Genomic DNA, 19,308 nt, shown 5'->3' with positions numbered 1-19,308 from the left:
TCCCCCTTAGGATCTCTTGTAGGGCTGGTTTAGTGGTGACAAATTCCTTCAGTTTTTGTTTGTTTGGGAAGACCTTTATCTCCCTCTAATCTAAATGACAGACTTGCTGGATAAAGGATTCTCAGCTGCATATTTTTTCTGTTCATCACGTTGAAGATCTCCTGCCATTCCTTTCTGGCCTGCCAAGTTTCAGTAGAGAGATCGGTCACGAGTCTTATAGGTCTCCCTTTGTATGTTAGAGCACGTTTATCTCTAGCTGCTTTCAGAATTTTCTCTTTATCCTTGTATTTTGCCAGTTTCACTATGATATGTCATGCAGAAGATCGATTCAAGTTATGTCTGAAGGGAGTTCTCTGTGTCTCTTGGATTTCAATGCCTTTTCCTTCCCCAGATCCGGGAAGTTCTCAGCTATTAGTTCTTCAAGTACACCTTCAGCACCTTTCCCTCTCTCTTTCTCCTCTGGAATACCAATTATGCGTAGATTATTTCTCTTTAGTGCATCACTTAGTTCTCTAATTTTCCCCTCATACTCTGGATTTTATCTCTTTTTCTCGACTTCTTCTTTTTCCATAATTTTATCTTCTAGTTCACCTATTCTCCCCTCTGCCTCTTCATTCCGAGCCGTAGTTGTCTCCGTTTTATTTTGCAGCTCATTGATAGCATTTTTTAGCTCCTCCTGGCTGTTCCTTAGTCCCTTGATCTCTGTAGCAAGAGATTCTCTGCTGTCCTTTATACTGTTTTCAAGCCCAGCGATTAATTTTATGACTATTATTCTAAATTCACTTTCTGTTATATTGTTTAAATCCTTTTTGATCAGTTCGTTAGCTGTTGTTATTTCCTGGACGTTTTTCTGAGGGGAATTCTTCCGTTACGTCATTTTGGATAGTCCCTGCCGTGGTGTGGGACTGCGGGGCACTTCCCCTGTGCTGTCTAGAATAACTTGTGTTGGTGGGCGGGGCCACAGTCAGACCTGATGTCTGCCCCCAGCCCACCGCTGGGGCCACAGTCAGACTAGTGTGTGCCTTCTCTTCCCCTCTCCTAGGGCCAGGATTCACTTTGGGTGGTGTGGCTTGTCTGGGCTACTTGCACACTGCCAGGCTTGTGGTGCTTAGGATCTGCCGTTTTAGCTGGGGTGGATCGGCAAGGTGCACAGGGGCGGGTGGGTTGGGAGGGGCAGGCTTAGCTGGCTTTTCCTTTGGAGATCCTCTTTGGGAGGGGCCCTGTGACACCGGGAGGGGGTCAGACCCGCCAGAGGGATGGATCCGCAGAAGCACAGCGTTGGGTGTTTGCACGGTGCAAGCAAGTTCCCTGGCAGGAACCGGTTCCCTTTGGGATTTTGGCTGGGGGATGGGCGAGGGAGATGGCACTGGCGAGCGCCTTTGTTCCCCGCCAAGCTGCGCTCTGTCGTCCAGGGCTCAATAACTCTCCCTCCCGTTGTCCTCCAGCCCTCCCGTTCTCAGAGCAGAGCTGTTAGCTTATAACCTTCCAGATGTCAAGTCCTGCTTGCTGTCGGAACACACTCCATCCGGCCCCTCCACTTTTGCCAGCCAGACTCGGGGGCTCTGCTTGACCGGCAGGCTGCCCCTCCACCCCGGCTCCCTCCTGCCAGTCCGTGTAGTGCGCACCGCCTCTCCGCCCTTCCTACCCTCTTCAGTGGGCCTCTTGTCTGCGCTGGGCTGCGGAGACTCCATTCTGCTAGTCTTCTGGCGGTTTTCTGGGTTATTTAGGCAGGTGTAGGTGGAATCTAAGTGATCAGCAGGACTCGCGGTGAGCCCAGCATCCTCCTACGCCGGCATCTCCCAGGGTCCTATCAGATACTTTTTCTACATCTATTGAGTAATTATACGATTTTTTAATCTTTCATTTTGTTAATGTGGTGTATCACATTGATTGATTGGCAGGTGTTGAACCATTGCAGTTACTCCAGAACCACCATTGCATCTCTGGAATAAATCCCACTGGATCGTGGTGGTATATGAGCCTTTTAATGTATTGTTGAATTCACTTTGCTCGTCATTTGGTTTTTGGTAGAGGTAAAAAGGCAATTAATTCAGTGGAGGAAGGATACTCTTTTCAATAAAGCAAGCTGTCCATACATAAAACATAATGAATCTCAATCCACACCTCAACCTTATATAGAAATGATTTCACAATGATCATGGACTTAAATATAAACGTAAAATTAAAGAACTCCTAAAAGAAAATATCGGAGAAAATCTCTGTGACCTGAGTTAGGCAAGTTTTATATATGACTTCAGAAGCACAGTCCAAAGGAAAAAAAAATGATAAATTTGATTTCTTCAAAATTTAAAACTTGTGGCGTATGGACACTGTTAAGAGACTTTTCAGAGAAGCTACTGACGAGAGGAAATATTTGCGAACCACATTTCTAACGGAGGACTTATTTTTTACAGACTGTATAAGGAACTCAAGTTCAACAGTCATCCGCCTTAAAAATTGTCAAAAGATCTAAACAGACATTTTAGATATACAGTCAAGATATAGTTGTGGCAGTAAGCATATCAAAGCATGTTCTATATCATTAATCATTAGGAAAATAGAAATTAAAACCATTGTGAGGTACCACAATACATCCGTTCGAATGGCTATCAAAAACAGAAACAACAACAACAACAAAAAACAACAATAACAACAACAGCAACAACAAAAGCCTACCAAAAAACTGATAATTCAAAATTCTGACTGAGGTACAGAGCCAACTGTAACTCTCATACATGGCTGATAGGAATGAATTGGCATGTCTACTCCGGAAAACAGTTTAATGGTTTCTTATGAAGTTAAACAAATGACTTAGCACATGTCCCAGCAATTCCATTCCTGGATATTTGCCCAAGAGACATTAAAGTATACATTCACACAAAACTTGTATGTGAATGTTATGATAGCTTTATTAACAATTGCCCAAAACTGGAAACAATCAACATGTCCTTTAATATGTGAATATTAGTGGTACATCCTTGCAATTGAATACTACTCAGCAATAATAATGTTGAACTATTGATTAATTTGTCAACATGGATAAACCATGATTGCATTTTTCTAAAAATGCTAAACCCTGAGAAAGATGTAGCTCAAAACCTGTAATGGCTTCCTGTTGGACACAGAATAAAATCAAAGCCTTACAATGTTTATCTCCTCTACTCCCACTAGAATATAAATTCCATAGGTACAATGATGCTTATGTTTGGTCATTTATTTTAGTTGGCTGAAGAAAGTAGATGTACTACTGGTTTACGGATGAAGAAACAACTCAAAAGTTAAGTTAGTTGGTAATATAAAAATAGAATTTGAACACAAGTCTTTCTAACTCCTACACTTTCCATGCCATCACACTGCTTTCTAGTACCTATGGTTTGGCATGATTTCAGAATGAGTCCATGGTCCTCAGCTCTGACCTGCAGGGTTTGATCAACTAGGAAGCTTTTAAAATTCTGTTCTGGCCTTGTGCTCCCTAGACCACTTGAAATCACCTCTTGAGGTGATTCTGATGCATAGTGACAAATGAAAATAACTACAGTTTAAAAGTGCTTGTTGAATGGTGAATGAACAGAGTTGATAACTTAATATATTATTTGTCCACGTGGTTTTTGTCTGCTGTAGTATATTGACTTTTCCTGGCTTTTTTTCTCCTATCCTTATTTCTTTTTTCTTTTTCTTTTTTACCTTGTCCTTTGAAAGTTCTCTTAGAGTCAGTTCTTAAACCATCCTCTCCTTCTCTGTAAGTATTATTGCAATGACAATCCATTTCTCTGGGTGTAGAGCTTTCTCGAATCTTCTTTGAGGTACATCTCTCAACCTAGAGTGGAATGAGGTTGGGACTTACTGTTTGAATAAACTTTCTGTTTGTTTCTATTCTGGCTAAAGAGACGTTTAGTTGTAGATTTACAATTGTTATTCTTATCAATATGGCAGACAGTTGAAGAAAGATGAATTGGGGGTAGATGGTGAATGAATGTGTTTGTGTGTGTATGTATGTAATGGGTTTTCTTCTAGGTAAGTGAAGAATGGAAGCCAATTACTTCATTTAGGTCAACAATTTTAATCTGTAATTATGACTTTAAAAATAATTTACTTGTGTGGAAACAGATAAGAGAAAGTTATTTCTGAAGAACTTCATATTCTATAAAAGACTTCTGGTAATAGTTTATTAATTTAAGTGCCCTTGAATTTTTGTTGCAGATTATTAACCTATGAAAACAGAAGTTGAGAGACAAAGATTTAAAGCAAGAGTTATAGAGCTCCTCACAGTTAAATTAATCAGGAATTGGAGAAAGCTTTCTAGAGTCCATTGATAGTCTATATTTTTCTTACTTTTTTCATTAAATACTTATCAGATGCTGTATTCTACCACTGACAGTTGAAACTTTGTATAGATTTTCCTGTAAAACTTAAAACCCCCAAATAAGGAATTATTTTCACCTCTTTGGTAATCTATCACCTGCTTCATGAAACTCTATACATAAATTTATCTTGGAGTTGGGAACATATTATTTAAGAGTTTGATTCAGAGGAAACAGTCACTTCAGGTTATACTAGCTGTGGCTATGAAAAAGTTAAAGGACACATCTGGTAAATTTCTAGATAAGACATGAGAATAATCTGAGCTAATGGAGCTATGAATTTTAAGTGACGCATTTCCTGCTGACTTTCAGGTTTATTGAACTCAAATTAAAAAAATGAAACAGACCTTAAAATAACTGAGAACCACAAAAAGATTTAGAGATGCCATTATGCTTTTCACCATGAGTGACAGTAATGTTCAGTGCACATTTAGAGAATTATTGTTTTTTTTAAGTATCCTGTTATTTCAAATAATTACTCCAAGATAACATTGCTTTATTAGATATTTCTTTTTTTCACATCTTGGATAGAATTTACTTTTCTTATAGAATATTAGCTAAAGTATAATGTAAATCAAAGAAAATATGTTGTTTATTAATCTAATCCAAACTCCAAAAATGTTTATAATTTGAGCTACATTCTAACAGGGAAGAAAGGTAAGACTAAACAACTGTATGTTTTCAAATCCTTTAGGTAAGACGCTTAGAATCTACATGATATATTTTATATTTGGGTATAGATTGAAATATACAGTAAACTGAATGGAGTTCTCATTAAAAATAATAAATCCTTAAAGTGCATGAAGCAATACGACAAAACACAAATTATTTCACTGAGAATAAACACATGGCTCCTAGATTTTATGAAAAACAAAAGAAAAAAATACTAGGTGTCCCTGAAAAATCTCCAAAGTGTCTATAGTATATTACGATAAGTAGAAGACTGTCTTTGGGAGGGATTTTCTTTATTCTAGATGAAATAATAAAAGAGTAGTACGTTAGTCTAAAGTTAGTTCATCAACCCTCTGGAAAATTAAATGAAAATTTTTTAATTATGTAGTGTGATCCAGTTTATGTATATAAATATTTATAGTGTATATGTTATGCATAAGACACATTTGCATACATTATAAATAGGGTAGTTATATATAAAAATGCTAATTGTGGTTATCTTCCAGTTATCTTTTGGTTTTCTTTATTCATCCTACTATGCGTATGTATTTGCATATTTAAAGTAAAAATGTCAATAACAAAGAGCCCTTAAAAGACTCAAATGGTGACTTCATTAAGTATAGATGTGTGCCAATGCTGCTATAGTCATTAGTCAACACCTGTCTCTAAAATAGGTTTAGTACATGTCTTATCCTGCCTGTTCACCTTCATCTACATTCTCAGATGTAACCATTTGCCTAGATGGAGTTAGGAGTTTTTTTACAGTAGTGTGTGCACATTGAAGTCACCCAAGGAAGCTGAAATACCAGTGCCTGTGTGCCACCCCCTAGAAACTGATTTAATTAGTCTGGAGTGTAGCTTGGCTGTTGGGACCCTGAGGTTCTCCATGTTATTCAATGTATAGCCGAGGTGGAGAGCCTCTGTTTTGTAGCAAGCTTTTAAAATAACTCATTTGTTTTTTAGTCTGTTAATTTGTATTATGTTGAAACTGTTACTACCCTATATAAAACTTGTATTGAACAAGTACATATTGTTTTCAAATTTTTTTAAAAGCTATGTTTTAATGTCCAGCCTGCCGCTCACTGAGTTAATGGGTAACATGATGGACTCTGTATTCTGCCTCTAATTTTTCTCCTTCCAGTCTGTCTTCTACGCTGTCCCAATGGTTAATTTTCTAAAGCATAAAATAATTGTATCACTGCCATGCATAAAAGCCTTTAATTACCCATTCTTTACAGATTAAAGTAGAAGTTTCTTAGTTGGCCCCAACCTATTTTCATTAACCTATTTTCATTTTTTATCTTCTGTGAATTCAATACTAGATACCCTCAACTCCATCTATACTGATCGTTCTTTGAAGAGTCCTTTTATTTCATACCTGCCTTCACATAGCTATTTCCTTTATCACTAATTTTGATCATAGTTCAAGAATAGATTCAGAAACATTTGTTGGAGGAGCTCCTGGTTGGCTCAGTCCGTTAAGCATCCAGCTCTTGATTTTAGGTCAGGTTATGATCTCTCACACATTGTGTGTTTGCACCAGTCTCTGTGCTGATAGCACGGAGCCTGCTTGGGATTTTCTCTCCTCTCTTCTCTCCTCCTCTCCTCTCCTCTCCTCGCCCCTCCCCTCCCCTCCCCTCCCCTCCCCTCCCTTCCTTTCCCCTCCTCTTCTCTCTCTCTCTCAAAATAAATAACTGAAAGAAAGGAAGGATGGAAGGAAGGAAGATTTATTGGAATGGAGCAAAACTAGCATTTATTGAGCATGCTAGCCAAGTACTGTGTGTTTTTTTTATTATAACTTAACACCTATTCTGAAGTTCATGTATGAGCAAAATTTCCTACATTTTTTTACTCTCCCAAAAATTGGCCGAGTCATCTTATACATAATTTATACAGAGATTTAAGTGTATGCAATCATAAAATTCAGTCAAGTTATTTCCTGCCTATGTGAAGAGGAAAATTGAAAGTCTCATATATGTAGATAACCTTCATAGTACAATAACCTTCATAGTACAAAGTGCAGCCTTAAAGTTTTTGTGCGGGTAAATGGTACAGTTTAACAAGAAGTTAATTTGAGCAATGTTAAAAATTTGAGTTTTTTTGGCTGTTAAGATGAATTTGGCAAAATGTAATTTATTTTGTTCTCTTGTATATGCTTCCTATGTTTTATTAGTGTTCCTAATTGTGTTATTGTTTTTTTAGAGTACTGCTTCACAATCTAATTTGATAATTTTTTCTTCCATTAGAATGTGAAACATGTTGCAGAAACATTTAAGAAGTGGCTGAACGGGGAAGGAAAAAAGTGCCACTGCCTATCAAAAAAAAACAAAAGAAAACATGGGAAATACAACCACCAAATTCCGTAAAGCACTTATCAATGGTGATGAAAACCTGGCCTGCCAAATATATGAAAACAACCCTCAGCTAAAAGAATCCCTTGATCCAAATATATCTTATGGAGAGCCCTACCAGCACAATACTCCGTTACACTATGCTGCTAGACATGGAATGAATAGAATACTAGGGTAAGTAATACTGTAAACCAATTAATAATAAATTAGTGAAAGGGAAAAAAAATCCTTGATCTTTGAAAATATATATGTGCATATGTGCATGTTTTATGGTATTCTAATAAACTTTTAAAACTGATAATGCTAAAGTTATTATGATTTTTTTATCATGCCTAAATTAGACCAGAAATTCTAATAGTGAGGTTGGTTCACGTATTCTTGTGGCTGTAAATTTATTTAGATCCTCAGTATGTTTCATGGCATGATATCTTGGTAATAATTTAGTGTTTAATTTATAGCATTTCAATTCTAGAAAAGTACTTATCAGCTGTCAAAAAATGGTGCCTACGGCAAAGTTATAAGCTCTGATTAGCTAGTTTAAGGTGACAGAACAGATGCATTTGCCTCATCTAGTCATGATCGTATTTGAGTATGATCGTATTTTATATGTGCTAGCTTATAAAATGAAAGACGCAGAGGATGGTAGTTCTAAAACAAATTTAGTGTTTTTAGAAGTAGATATGTAGCTAGAGAAGTCTGATGCTAGAAAACTAAAGAGACGCTTCTTTGCTTACATAGTGAAATACAGTCCATAAAGCAGTATTCAAAGCTCTTTAGAACTTGATTAAAAAAAACTTTCAACCTTTTTAATGTATCTTTTAATGCAAATTGTTGTTCACATTAAGCTGCTCCTTTTGGTTTCTCTGAAACATGTCATGTGAGCTGTCTGCCCTGTGCATGCTGCTCTTCTGACAGATCTCCTTCCTTACTTTTCTCAGCTTTCTCTTTCTTATCTAAGTCTTATGCTTCCTCCAAGGTCCTGTGCAGGCTTTATCTATCTTAGCCTGTCAAGGGAACCTCAATCTTTTTTTTTTTTTTTTTTTTTTTTAACTTCTGGGGCTTTTTTTTGTTTGTATGTATTGCTTATTTGGTATATAGTGTATCATTGTACTTTATAATTTGTCTATCTTCTCTCTACCTAAATTACCCTTTTACCTACCTTCCTTCTTTGTACTTTTAGCATCTAGCATAGTATCTTATACAAAGTAAACAACAGTTTTATAAAATCACACAAGAAAATATTTTTATGGGGCTCCAGGGTGGCTCTGACTTCGGCTCAGGTCATGATCTCATGGTTTCTGAGTTTGAGTCCTGCATGGGGTGAGCTTGAGCCCCTCATGGGGTGAATTCAAGCCCTGCTTCAGGCTCCACACTGATAGTGCATAGGATTCTCTCTCTCTCTCCCTCTGTCTCTGCCCCTTGCTCACTTGCACCCCCTCTCTCAAAAAAAAAAAAAAAAAAAGAAAAGAAAATATTAACTTTAAAGAAGCCACCTCCAACTCATCTTGTTTGGAATTTTATGTTTTTTCTTCCCAAACTGGGTTTTCTCTCTGTTAATGACACTAGTATATTGTGCTGATATGATAATAGCAAATGTATTGAGTGGTTACTATTTTCTAGGCACTATTAACAGTGTCTCCATGCATTATCTCATTTAATCCTTATTACACCTCTGTGAAGTAGTTTGCTGTCTGTATTTTAGAGGTGAGAAAACAGGAACAGAAAGATTAAGCAACTTGTCAGGTCTCTAGCAGCTTGTAAGTGACAAAGCTAATTGCCTAGGCAAATGACTTGTAGGCTTCAGGCTTTTTAACCATTGTGATAGCCTTTTATCTCTCCAGTTAGATAAACCTATGTGTCAGGGCTGCCTAAGCCACTTATTAGCAAGGCAAGTTACTTCATCACTCTGGGCTTTCGTTCCCTTATCTGTAAAATAGATTGCTATTACATACAGCTGTGGGACAATTTAATTAATGTGTTATACGTCTATCATGCTGCCTAGGATACAATATGTATTCAGTAATGTTATTACTTCTCATCTCTGTAACCCTAAACATCTTCAAATCATCCTTGACTTACTCTTCTCCTTTACCTAACCTGCTGCTGATATGAAGTTCACTAAGTCTTATCTCTGGAATTCATTTCTTTCTATTCCCATTGCCCCAAACTTAGCTCACTCTTATCAACCAGTGCTCCCAATATTGAAATTACCTGATTCCTAAATGTTCTTTTTGCAAATCTTTTCTTGTCGTAATCTCGTGGCCAGATTAATCTTGCTCAATTGTATCCTTTTTAATATTTTTCTGTCATGACAAAACTGTAACAATACCCTATTGTCTGCATTATTCTCTTTGGCTTCCAAAGCTCTTTTGACTCTGCCCTCATTCTACCCAATCTCATTACTCTCTAGCATGCTCTCATCATTGGGACTAGTTGATTGACTTCCTTTGTACTTTCCCCACCTTTAGAAATGCTACCTCCTTCACTTTATTCCTGTTGTTCCTTGATTCTCCAATGTTTTCTTTCTTCTCTGATTCCCTCTCCTTTAAGTCCTAACTTGGTTTCTGCCTTTTTCATTAATTTATCTACAACTACTCTGACCTGCAGTATTTTTTGTTTTCTGAAATTCCTACAACTTAGATTCTAAACCATCTTATTATTAAACTCATTTTCTCCCCTTCATTTTAAAGATTGTAAATACAGTGCTAGACACTTGGTAATGTTCTCAATAGATTAGCTATTGAATGCTTAATCTATTAAAGCTTTCTTTTTTTGAAGTTAGATATTTATATTGAGATTACAGAACTGTTGTATTGCATTAGCTTCCTAACATTGAACACTATAATAATATTTAGTATCAAGTCTTGTTACATGATTAATTAAAACTTGCTTGGGGGGCGCCTGGGTGGCGCAGTCGGTTGAGCGTCCGACTTCAGCCAGGTCACTATCTCGCGGTCTGTGAGTTCGAGCCCCGCGTCGGGCTCTGGGCTGATGGCTCAGAGCCTGGAGCCTGTTTCCGATTCTGTGACTCCCTCTCTCTCTCTGCCCCTCCCCCGTTCATGCTCTGTCTCTCTCTGTCCCAAAAATAAATAAACGTTGAAAAAAAAAAATTTAAAAAAAAAAAACAAAAAAACTTGCTTGGAATACTAAACTAAAATATATTTACATATTATTACTAAAATAATGTGTATATTTTAACATAAAAAACAAGTAGCAAAATGTTTTTTAACCATTTATAGTGTAATTTACAAATACACGTTCTAAAATTGGAAAACACTATTAAGAAAATTATCTAATGTAGTAATTCTTAAGTGTGTTCTGAGGATTCCTGGATCTTGAGACTCTTAGGAGGTACATGTGGTCAAATCTATTTTTGTACTAATGCTAAAGTGTTATTTGCCCTTTTCACCGTGTTGACGTTTGCAGTGAAAGCGCAAAAACTGGAGGCTAAAACTGCTGATGCCTGTAGATGAATTAAAACAGTGGCACCCAACCTTAACTAGCAATCGTTGTATTCATTACTGCTAGCCACTTGCTGTTTTTAGAAAAGAAAGGCCAAGCATTTCCCTTAGAAGTGTCCTTGATGAAGCAGTAAAAATTATTATTTTTAATTAATCTCCATCCTTCAGTACACATCTTAATATTCCATGTGGCAGATGGGAAGAGTGCCTGAAGCAGCTCTGCGTACTGAAGTATCATGATAGCTTTGAATAAGAACACTTGTACTGTTGTTTGAGTTGCAAGCTGCAACCACAGCTTTTTTCATGAAACACTATTTTAAACTAATCACAACAAAAATGTTGGTTATTCAGACTGAGATACTTGGTTCACATTTTCTTGAAAATGAATTATGTGAGCCTATCAGTTCAAAGAGAAGCTGACAGTATTTGTTGAAAATTATAAAATTTGAGCCTTCAGGTGAATATTCAAATTTAAAAAACTTGTATCACTGTCTTTAGCTTGGCAGCTTCCCAGTACTTAAAGACTTTTATTATAAGATTAGCAGTGTGATAACGTGATTTTCCTTAGTATTGTATGGTGAAAAGTGACAATATCTAGAAGATCTGTATAACTCAGTGAATCAGTATTTTTCAAAAGATAGTATATGATTTTTTTAAATTATGCATGGGTAAAAGATTTATTCAAAGTGCAAGGTAGACCAATAGCTTTTAATGTAACAGAGTACAAAAAGTCATTGATATGATTTCAGGTTTTACATTACAAATAACCTAAGAAGTGGCCACTTGGTAAATTTCTGGTATTGTATCAAATATGAATATTCACGTTATCTGAAAAGGCATTTTAGAATACTACTTTTCTAACTATATAAAGGCTAGATTTTCTTCATATGCTTTGAACCAAAGTAACGTATCACAACAGATAGAATACTATGAGTTTGTCTTCTGTTAGCTAGACATTAAAAAAAATTTATAAACATGTAAAACAATGCCATTCCTCTTGCTTAATTTGTTAAGTATTTTTTTTCATTTTAGGATGTTAAGAATGTTTACTGTGTATTGGTTTTTTTATGAATAAATATTTTTAAATATCTTTTTATATATTTTGTAAATATTTATTTATTTTGAGAGAGAGAGGGAGAGAGAGAATCCCAAACAGGCTTAGCGCTGTCAGCATGGAGCCTAATGCATGGCTTGATCCCATGAACTGTGAGATTGTGACCTGAGCTGAAATTAAGAGTCCAGCGCTTGACACTTGGGCATCTGGGTGGCTCAGTCATTAAGCATCTGACCTCATTTCAGGTCATGGTATCACAGTTCGTGAGTTCCAATCCCACATCAGGTGAGCACAAGCCCTACTTCAGGTAAAACGCAAGCCCTGCTTCTCTCTCTCTCTGTCTCTGTCTCTTTCTTTCTCTACCACTCTCTGCCCTTTGTGGGACTGCCCCTCATGGGATTCTGTCTCTCTGCCCCTTGCTCACTTGTGCCCTCTCTCTCTCTCTCTCTCTCAAAAAAAAAAAAAAAAAAAAAAAAAGTTAGACGCTCAACCAACTGAGCCACCCAGGTGCCCCAAGAAATTACTCTTCTTAACACTGTCATATAGAATAAAGATAAATAGCATTTACTCATCAATATTAAATAAAATAGCAAGTCTGTTTCAATTATTTGTGGTTAAAAAGCTTCAAATATTTCACTGTATTTAACCTTGTAGACTTTCTGACAAATTGATGGCCATTATTTTCTCATGATGCCTCATTTAATCTGGAGTACCTGTCTGCTGGCTTCAGTATATACCCTAGGCTCAGCTTGGCTAGATTCCTAACCCATAAAATATATATGGATAGACAAAGGTAGATATATTTAGTCAAGGACCTAGCAGCCAGAAAGTAAATAAAGCCTCTATGTGGAATAAGACTTTGGTTTTATCACCATTTCCTTTAGTTTTATGGTACCTGCAACAGCAGGCATAAATTTCCTCTCTTCTTAGGCAGAATAATAAGGTTAAAGAAGGTTAGTTTACAGTTTAGGAGCTCCATATCTCTCTGAACCCAAATTCTCTGTATTTACCTTATACCATACCACATTGCCTTATTCATGAGAAACTAAATCCATATTCATAAATAGCTACTACTTAATATAGCAAAAAGACTGTTAGACTTGCAGTCAGTGTGTCAGTGTGTCCTAGTTGGGATATATAACTTTTTAGTTCTATCTTCTGGAAAGTCATGTATAAAGTGGGAATTATGCTGTTCCTTAGATTTTAGAGAGTAGCCTCTTTTGCTTCTTTGGAAATAAAAGGGGACTATCTTATGGTGTAAATAAAATCTAAGACCTTTATTAGAACATACATTAATATCAAGCTTTGAGAATGAAAAGAGTTTCTAATTGTTGATTTCTATTTTTTGACTCTTGTATTTTAGGAGTTAAGTTCTTTTAATGAATTAAATGGATTGAAGTTCTCCTCTCCTACCCCTCCTTGCCTGCAAACCCCATAAGGACAGGGACTTAATTTGTTTTCTTCACAATATGCCTAAGTTTTAGAATAATACCTGCCAAGTTACAACTGCTCAATAAATACTTGTTGCATGAAAGAGAAGGTTTAAAAGAAACTGAAGAGAATATATACATGTTAGCGACTGGAAGAATAAGAATGTTAATGGCAAGAAATTGAGGCCCTGGCAGGGCTGACTATTATTTTGGAGGGAGATCAGTTGAATATGAGATGATAGTGGAATATGCAGAAGAAAGGAGCCTATAAAGAGTTAGAATATGGTCTAGAGGTCAGACAAGAAATCAGACAGGATGATAGAGCATTAACAAATATCACAAAAGTAATAATAGAAGCCCTTTAAGAGAACCATGATTCCAGGGCACCTGGGTGGCTCAGTTGGTTAAGCGTTCAGCTCTTGATTTCAGCTCCAGTCATGATCTCACAGTTCCTGAGATCAAGCCCCGTATTGGGCTCCAGGGAGCCTGCTTGGGATTCTCTCCTTCTCTCTCTGTCTCTCCCCTCCTTGCACTATGTCTGTCTCAAAATAAATAAATTAATTAAAAAAAAAAAAACAACTGTGATTCCACCACCATTGTCTATCATTTGGGTTCTGATAATACTTTACCATTTCAAAACATATTCACAGAAACCATTGAAAAATAGATGGCTTTGAGAACAGATTTGCTCTCTGAAGGAAGAAGGTTATATGAAGAAGAAAATGGATTCAAGAACTGAATTCGCTTCCAATAAGGGGTTAGGAAGTAGAGCTATCATCATGGGTAAAGAGAAGTGCTAAAAAAATGTTTAAGAAAAATTTGATAAAAATAGAGAGGGAAGCAAAGCATAAGAGACTCTTAAAGACAGAGAACAAAATGAGGGTTACTGGAAGAGAGTTGAGTTGGGATGGGCATTAAGGAAAACACTTGTTGGGATGAGCACTGGGTGTTATATGTAAGTGATGAATTCCTGGGTTCTACTCCTGAAACCAGTATTACACTGTATGATAACTAACTTGAGTTTAAATAAATAAATTTAAAAGAAAAAAGAAAAAAGAGATATTTGAGAAGGACAATGATGATAAATTTAGTTCTTGGGAAATTCCTGGTGATGTGACGAGGGCCATTTCAACGCATTGATAAGATTAGAGTCATATTGAAGTGGGAATTCTAAGGCAGGGTCTATATCCTGTTCTTCCTGAAATCCTCAGTACAGTGTCACAGCAGTTTCTTGCTATAATTTTGACAGATGAATTGAATATATATTACTCTTATGATCTAGACTGGTGACACAGCATTGGGGATCTCTCAAGACAGCACCGTAGATCTCTCAAGCCAGCAGTGTAATAGACTGGTCAAGAACATGACATGTAATATAGACTGCCAGGCTCTAATCCCAATTCTGTCATTTTTAAGCTATGTGATCTTGGGCAAGTTACATAATAAATAGCTCATTAACAACTAATACATGGTTCATATCTTCTGTCTAGGTAAATCTACTTCTGAAAATTTATCCTAAAGGAAATTACTTATAAGAAATAAATATCTATAGGAACAATGACATTCAACACAGTGTTACTTTAAATAGAAAAACTTTGGCATCACTTAAATGTCTGGTTATAGGAGAAACGGGAAACATAAATCTTAGTATTCTATACAATAAAAAATTATGAAGTCTAGCTATGAATGTTTATACCTCAAACTAGTGCTCGCTTCGGCAGCACATACACTATACCTCAAACTAGAAGAGAATACAGAATTCTTTAAAAAAATCTTTTTTTAAGTTTGTTTATTTTTGAGAGAGACAGAGCACAAGCGGGGGAAGGGTAGAGAGAGAGGGAGACACAGAGTCTGAAGCAGGCTCCAGGCTGTAAGCTGTCGGCACAGAGCCTGATGAGGGGCTTGAACCCACAAACTGTGAGATAATGACCTGAGCCAAAGTCGGATGCCACCAACTGAGCCACCCAGGTGCCCCAAGTATACAGAATAATTCTAACAGTTGTTTTAGGGAGGCAGGAACATGGGTAGTTTTGTTTGTATATATGACCATAATATTGCTTATAAGTTTAAAAAAAAAAAAGGAAAACATACAATATTTTCCCCATGTCAACAATTGATGATAATATGTATTTATAATGGTTGAATTATATAGTGTGATTCTAGTGGATAACTAAAATTAAAATGATATTCTAAAAGTATATTCAAAATTAAAACCTTTTCTAAGAAGCATTTAATTCATAACAAAAAATTCATTTCTTAAAAATTTACTTAGAAAATAAAATTCAGATTCTGTAGGGTTCTGTGTAAGCCACATTTTATCTAGCCTTTCCTATCCCCATTTATAGTTTTAGCACAGAATGTTTATAGAGGTGTGGTACTATGTCTAATAAATTTAAGAACCTTTCCTGAGTAAATACGTATAAAGAAGCTATTTTAATATTTTAACTTCAGAATAATAAACTTTTTTGTTTGATTAATCAGAGTCTGGCAGATTGGATATGAGAACATTTGCAAAATGATCTGCCTCTTCTCTATATTGGGGAGGACCTAGAGATTTTTAATAAGAGAAAGAGATCTCTCTGTATCAACTGACCTCCTTCCAACTTGCATTAAATTTTCCGTGTTGATGAGGACCTGAGGTCTCCTGAATAAACTGAAAGAGAGACTAAATGATATATAGGACCTCTTCTTACTCAGCCTTTTTCTCATAAGAGCTTCCCAGCTTGGCTAACTCATTCAAATTGAAGAGTCCATCCTAGTTCCTTTATGGTTAGTTTTTTCAATCAGACCCATATGTCTAAGCTGAAACTAATCTAAAAGCAACCCAACTGTAACTAGGGGTTAGAGTTTGGCTCTGCTACCCTCCCATTGCTATTCTGGACTTGGGCATAGAAATGCAAATGATATCAGCCCTCCACAGTAAATGTAGGCATTCATCATCAGTTATGGGACTTATATGCCCATTTCATAATGCATTTGTGTGTTCTCATATAGGCTGACTATATTGCAGCTGTTTTTCCCACCCTATTTTCCAATATCCTATTATAGCCACTAAATTGGCTCAGTTATTAATCCTATGATCCTAATACAAAGATGTATCAGGGAAATAGGCATAACTGTCAGGTCTAGGTTTGGCATTAGTTAAGGGAGCTCACCTAGACCTGTCATTGGTAAAGGCTATCACTGTGGAATTAGATCTTGGTCTTCTAGGACTAACCACAACTTATTCTCCTCAAACAGTATTACACTGCACAAATATATATCTTATTCTTTCAAAGGCTAGGCAATGACTATCAAGTAGAAAAATTTTTCCTAGGTCTAAAAATTAGACTTATGCATTACTCGCTGTACTTCTATTCATTGCCACCATCCTTACTAAGTAAAGATGTACCTGAGAGAAATAGGGAAGAATAATAAAGAAAAAAAAGTTGCCGTGAAATGTGTAAGAGTGTACCCTAAAGCATCTATGTAATTGACATATTAGTCTATACATAGCCCTTTCTGTTGCTTTCTTTCCTCCTCCCCTTCCTTTTTTCTTGTCTTCCCTTTTTTCTTCACTTCTTCATTTTTCATTCCTTTTCCTCTTCCTATCCCTCTTTTTTTATTAGCCAATACCATAAAGATATTCAGCTTTCTTTCTTTTAGTATTTTGTTCTAGAATGGAGTTTTTATAACTGTAAGAATTAGTCATTTAGCTTATTGTAAAACAGTACTTCAATAGACATTTTATTAACATCTTAGGAATAGAGTTTATCTTTTAAATTTATCTTCTGTGTGTTCTTATTTCAAGATAGAAAGAAACTGGTTTTCATTTTTTCTTTACCATTTTAGGACTTTTCTTTTTGGTAGAGATGGAAATCCAAATAAACGGAATGTGCACAATGAAACATCTATGCATTTGTTGTGTATGGGACCTCAAATTATGATATCTGAAGGAGCCCTTCATCCTCGCTTAGCACGCCCGGCAGAAGATGATTTCAGAAGAGCAGATTGTCTGCAGATGATCTTAAGATGGAAAGGAGCAAAACTTGACCAAGGCGAATATGAGAGAGCAGCTATTGATGCTGTTGATAACAAAAAAAACACACCCCTACACTATGCTGCTGCCTCAGGGATGAAAACCTGTGTAGAGGTAAAACTTTGTTTTCTAATACTCTAAAAGTTGTGTATTTGGTAATACGTAATAATCAGAGCTTGTTTTGCTTAACAGTTACTTTAGTCCTTTTTGTCTGCTTTGTGGTTCTACAAGAATCTGAACCCATTTTAAATAAACTCATTCCCTTATTTTAGGGAAAGATTAAAAACAAATCCATAAACAAGTCTACCTTGGGAATAAAATGGAATCAATAGCAGTTAAAAATTGGCTAACATCCCAGAAGATAACAGTCATCAATTAAACCCTGTCACTGAGAGCAACAGCTTTAGTAGAGATATGTTCTACTTTTGCGTTGATTTTTAGAAACCAGTTTATACATATTAGATGTGGCACATCTTAGCAAGTGTCACTTACAGCTGTATTATCTAGAATTGATCAGTTCCCTAAGCAAGGGATAAATATTAATGAATATATTTATTTCACTCTTTTAAAAAAACATTTGTAATTTATTTTTGTATTTTTTAAATATTTTGGGGGGTGTGCAGTATGTAAGCTGGGGAGGAGCAGAGAGAATCCCCCTCTCTCAAGCAGGCTCTGTGCCCCAAAACATTTGTAATTTAAAATGTGCTGATTTTCTGTTTAATCTTCATTAATGTTAATGTGCTCCTGAAGACTATATTGCATTTGAATTTTTCCATATATATATGTCATATATAACAACAGGCTTTGGTAAAATCAGCCATATAATACAGGATCTTAGCTAAGAAATCATTACTCTTTATAGTATCATCACTACTATACATACAACAGAATGGGTTTTTCTCAGGTACATTCATGTCAATCTGTACATAACTCATAAAAGTTCTTTTGTAGATATATTCAAGTGTGAGTGGGGATCATTATAGATTGGATCACAGAATATCTATGTTACCAAAAATGTAGATCTTTGATGGAAAAGCAATGATCCTAATCAGATTGAAATACATATCTGAAAATTTAGTGTTTCTTTAAATATATATATATATATTTGTATATATATATAAGTATATACTTACATATATAAATATATATTTAAATAGATATAAATATAAATATATAAAATATAAATATATATAAATTTGTATATTTAAATATATATTCGTATCTATTTAAATATATATTTTTATATACACTTTATAAATATATACTTCTGATCTTATGATTTATTTATTGGTATTATTTGTGATACCGGTTAATTTTTTAGAATCTTTGGGGCGCCTTGGTTTAGTCGGTTAAGCATCTGACTCTTGATTTCAGCTCAGGTCATCATCTCACGGTTCATGAGGTTGAGCCCAGCACTGGGCTCCATGCTGACAGCACAGAGGCTTCTTGGGGTTCTCTTGTTCCCTCTCTCTCTCTGCCCCTTCCCCACTCACACTCTCTCTCAAAACAAACAAACAAACAAACAAACAAACAAACAAACAAACTTTAAAAAAATCTTTTAGTTAGGAGTGCTGGGTGGCTCAGTCGGTTAAGCATCTGACTTTGGCTCAGGTCATGATCTCCCAGCTTGTGGGTTTGAGCCCCACATTGGATTCTATGGTGACAGCTTGAAGCTTGGAGCCTGCTTTGAGTTCTGTGTGTGTGTGTGTGTGTGTGTGTGTGTGTGTGTGTCTGAAAAATAAATAAAACATTTAAAAACATCAAAAATAAATATAAATAAATAAATAAATAAATAAATAAATAAATAAATAAATCTTTTAGAATCTTTGCTATTTTGTCTCTTAAGATTGTGTCACCTTTGCCCACTAGCAAGTTAGTGACAGTCATTTAACCTGAGACTATTTTTTTAAGCAGTGCTTTCTAACACTGATTTATAGTGTGGTGGAAGGATATCCTAGGAT

General features: G+C 35.9%; 1 protein-coding gene across 3 annotated transcripts in view; it reads left to right on the top strand.

The window, feature by feature from the left end:
• ANKIB1 (ankyrin repeat and IBR domain containing 1) overlaps positions 1-19,308 on the top strand; it is a 156,107-nt gene that overhangs the window by 55,857 nt on the left and 80,942 nt on the right. For all 3 annotated transcript variants that reach the window (XM_040472703.1, XM_040472700.1, XM_040472702.1), the window contains exons 2-3: positions 7,280-7,558; positions 17,161-17,461. In XM_040472703.1, the coding sequence (XP_040328637.1) occupies positions 7,371-7,558; positions 17,161-17,461 (489 nt within the window). In that variant the 5' untranslated portion in view covers positions 7,280-7,370. The remainder of the gene's footprint in view (positions 1-7,279; positions 7,559-17,160; positions 17,462-19,308) is intronic.

The sequence above is a fragment of the Herpailurus yagouaroundi genome, unplaced genomic scaffold (genome assembly GCF_014898765.1).
Source record: "Herpailurus yagouaroundi ecotype Mexico unplaced genomic scaffold, PumYag 100, whole genome shotgun sequence".
NCBI classification, from domain to species: domain Eukaryota; kingdom Metazoa; phylum Chordata; class Mammalia; order Carnivora; family Felidae; genus Herpailurus; species Herpailurus yagouaroundi.
The sequence above is the reverse complement of the archived record's forward strand: the minus strand, read 5'-3'. Positions and strand labels throughout refer to the sequence as shown.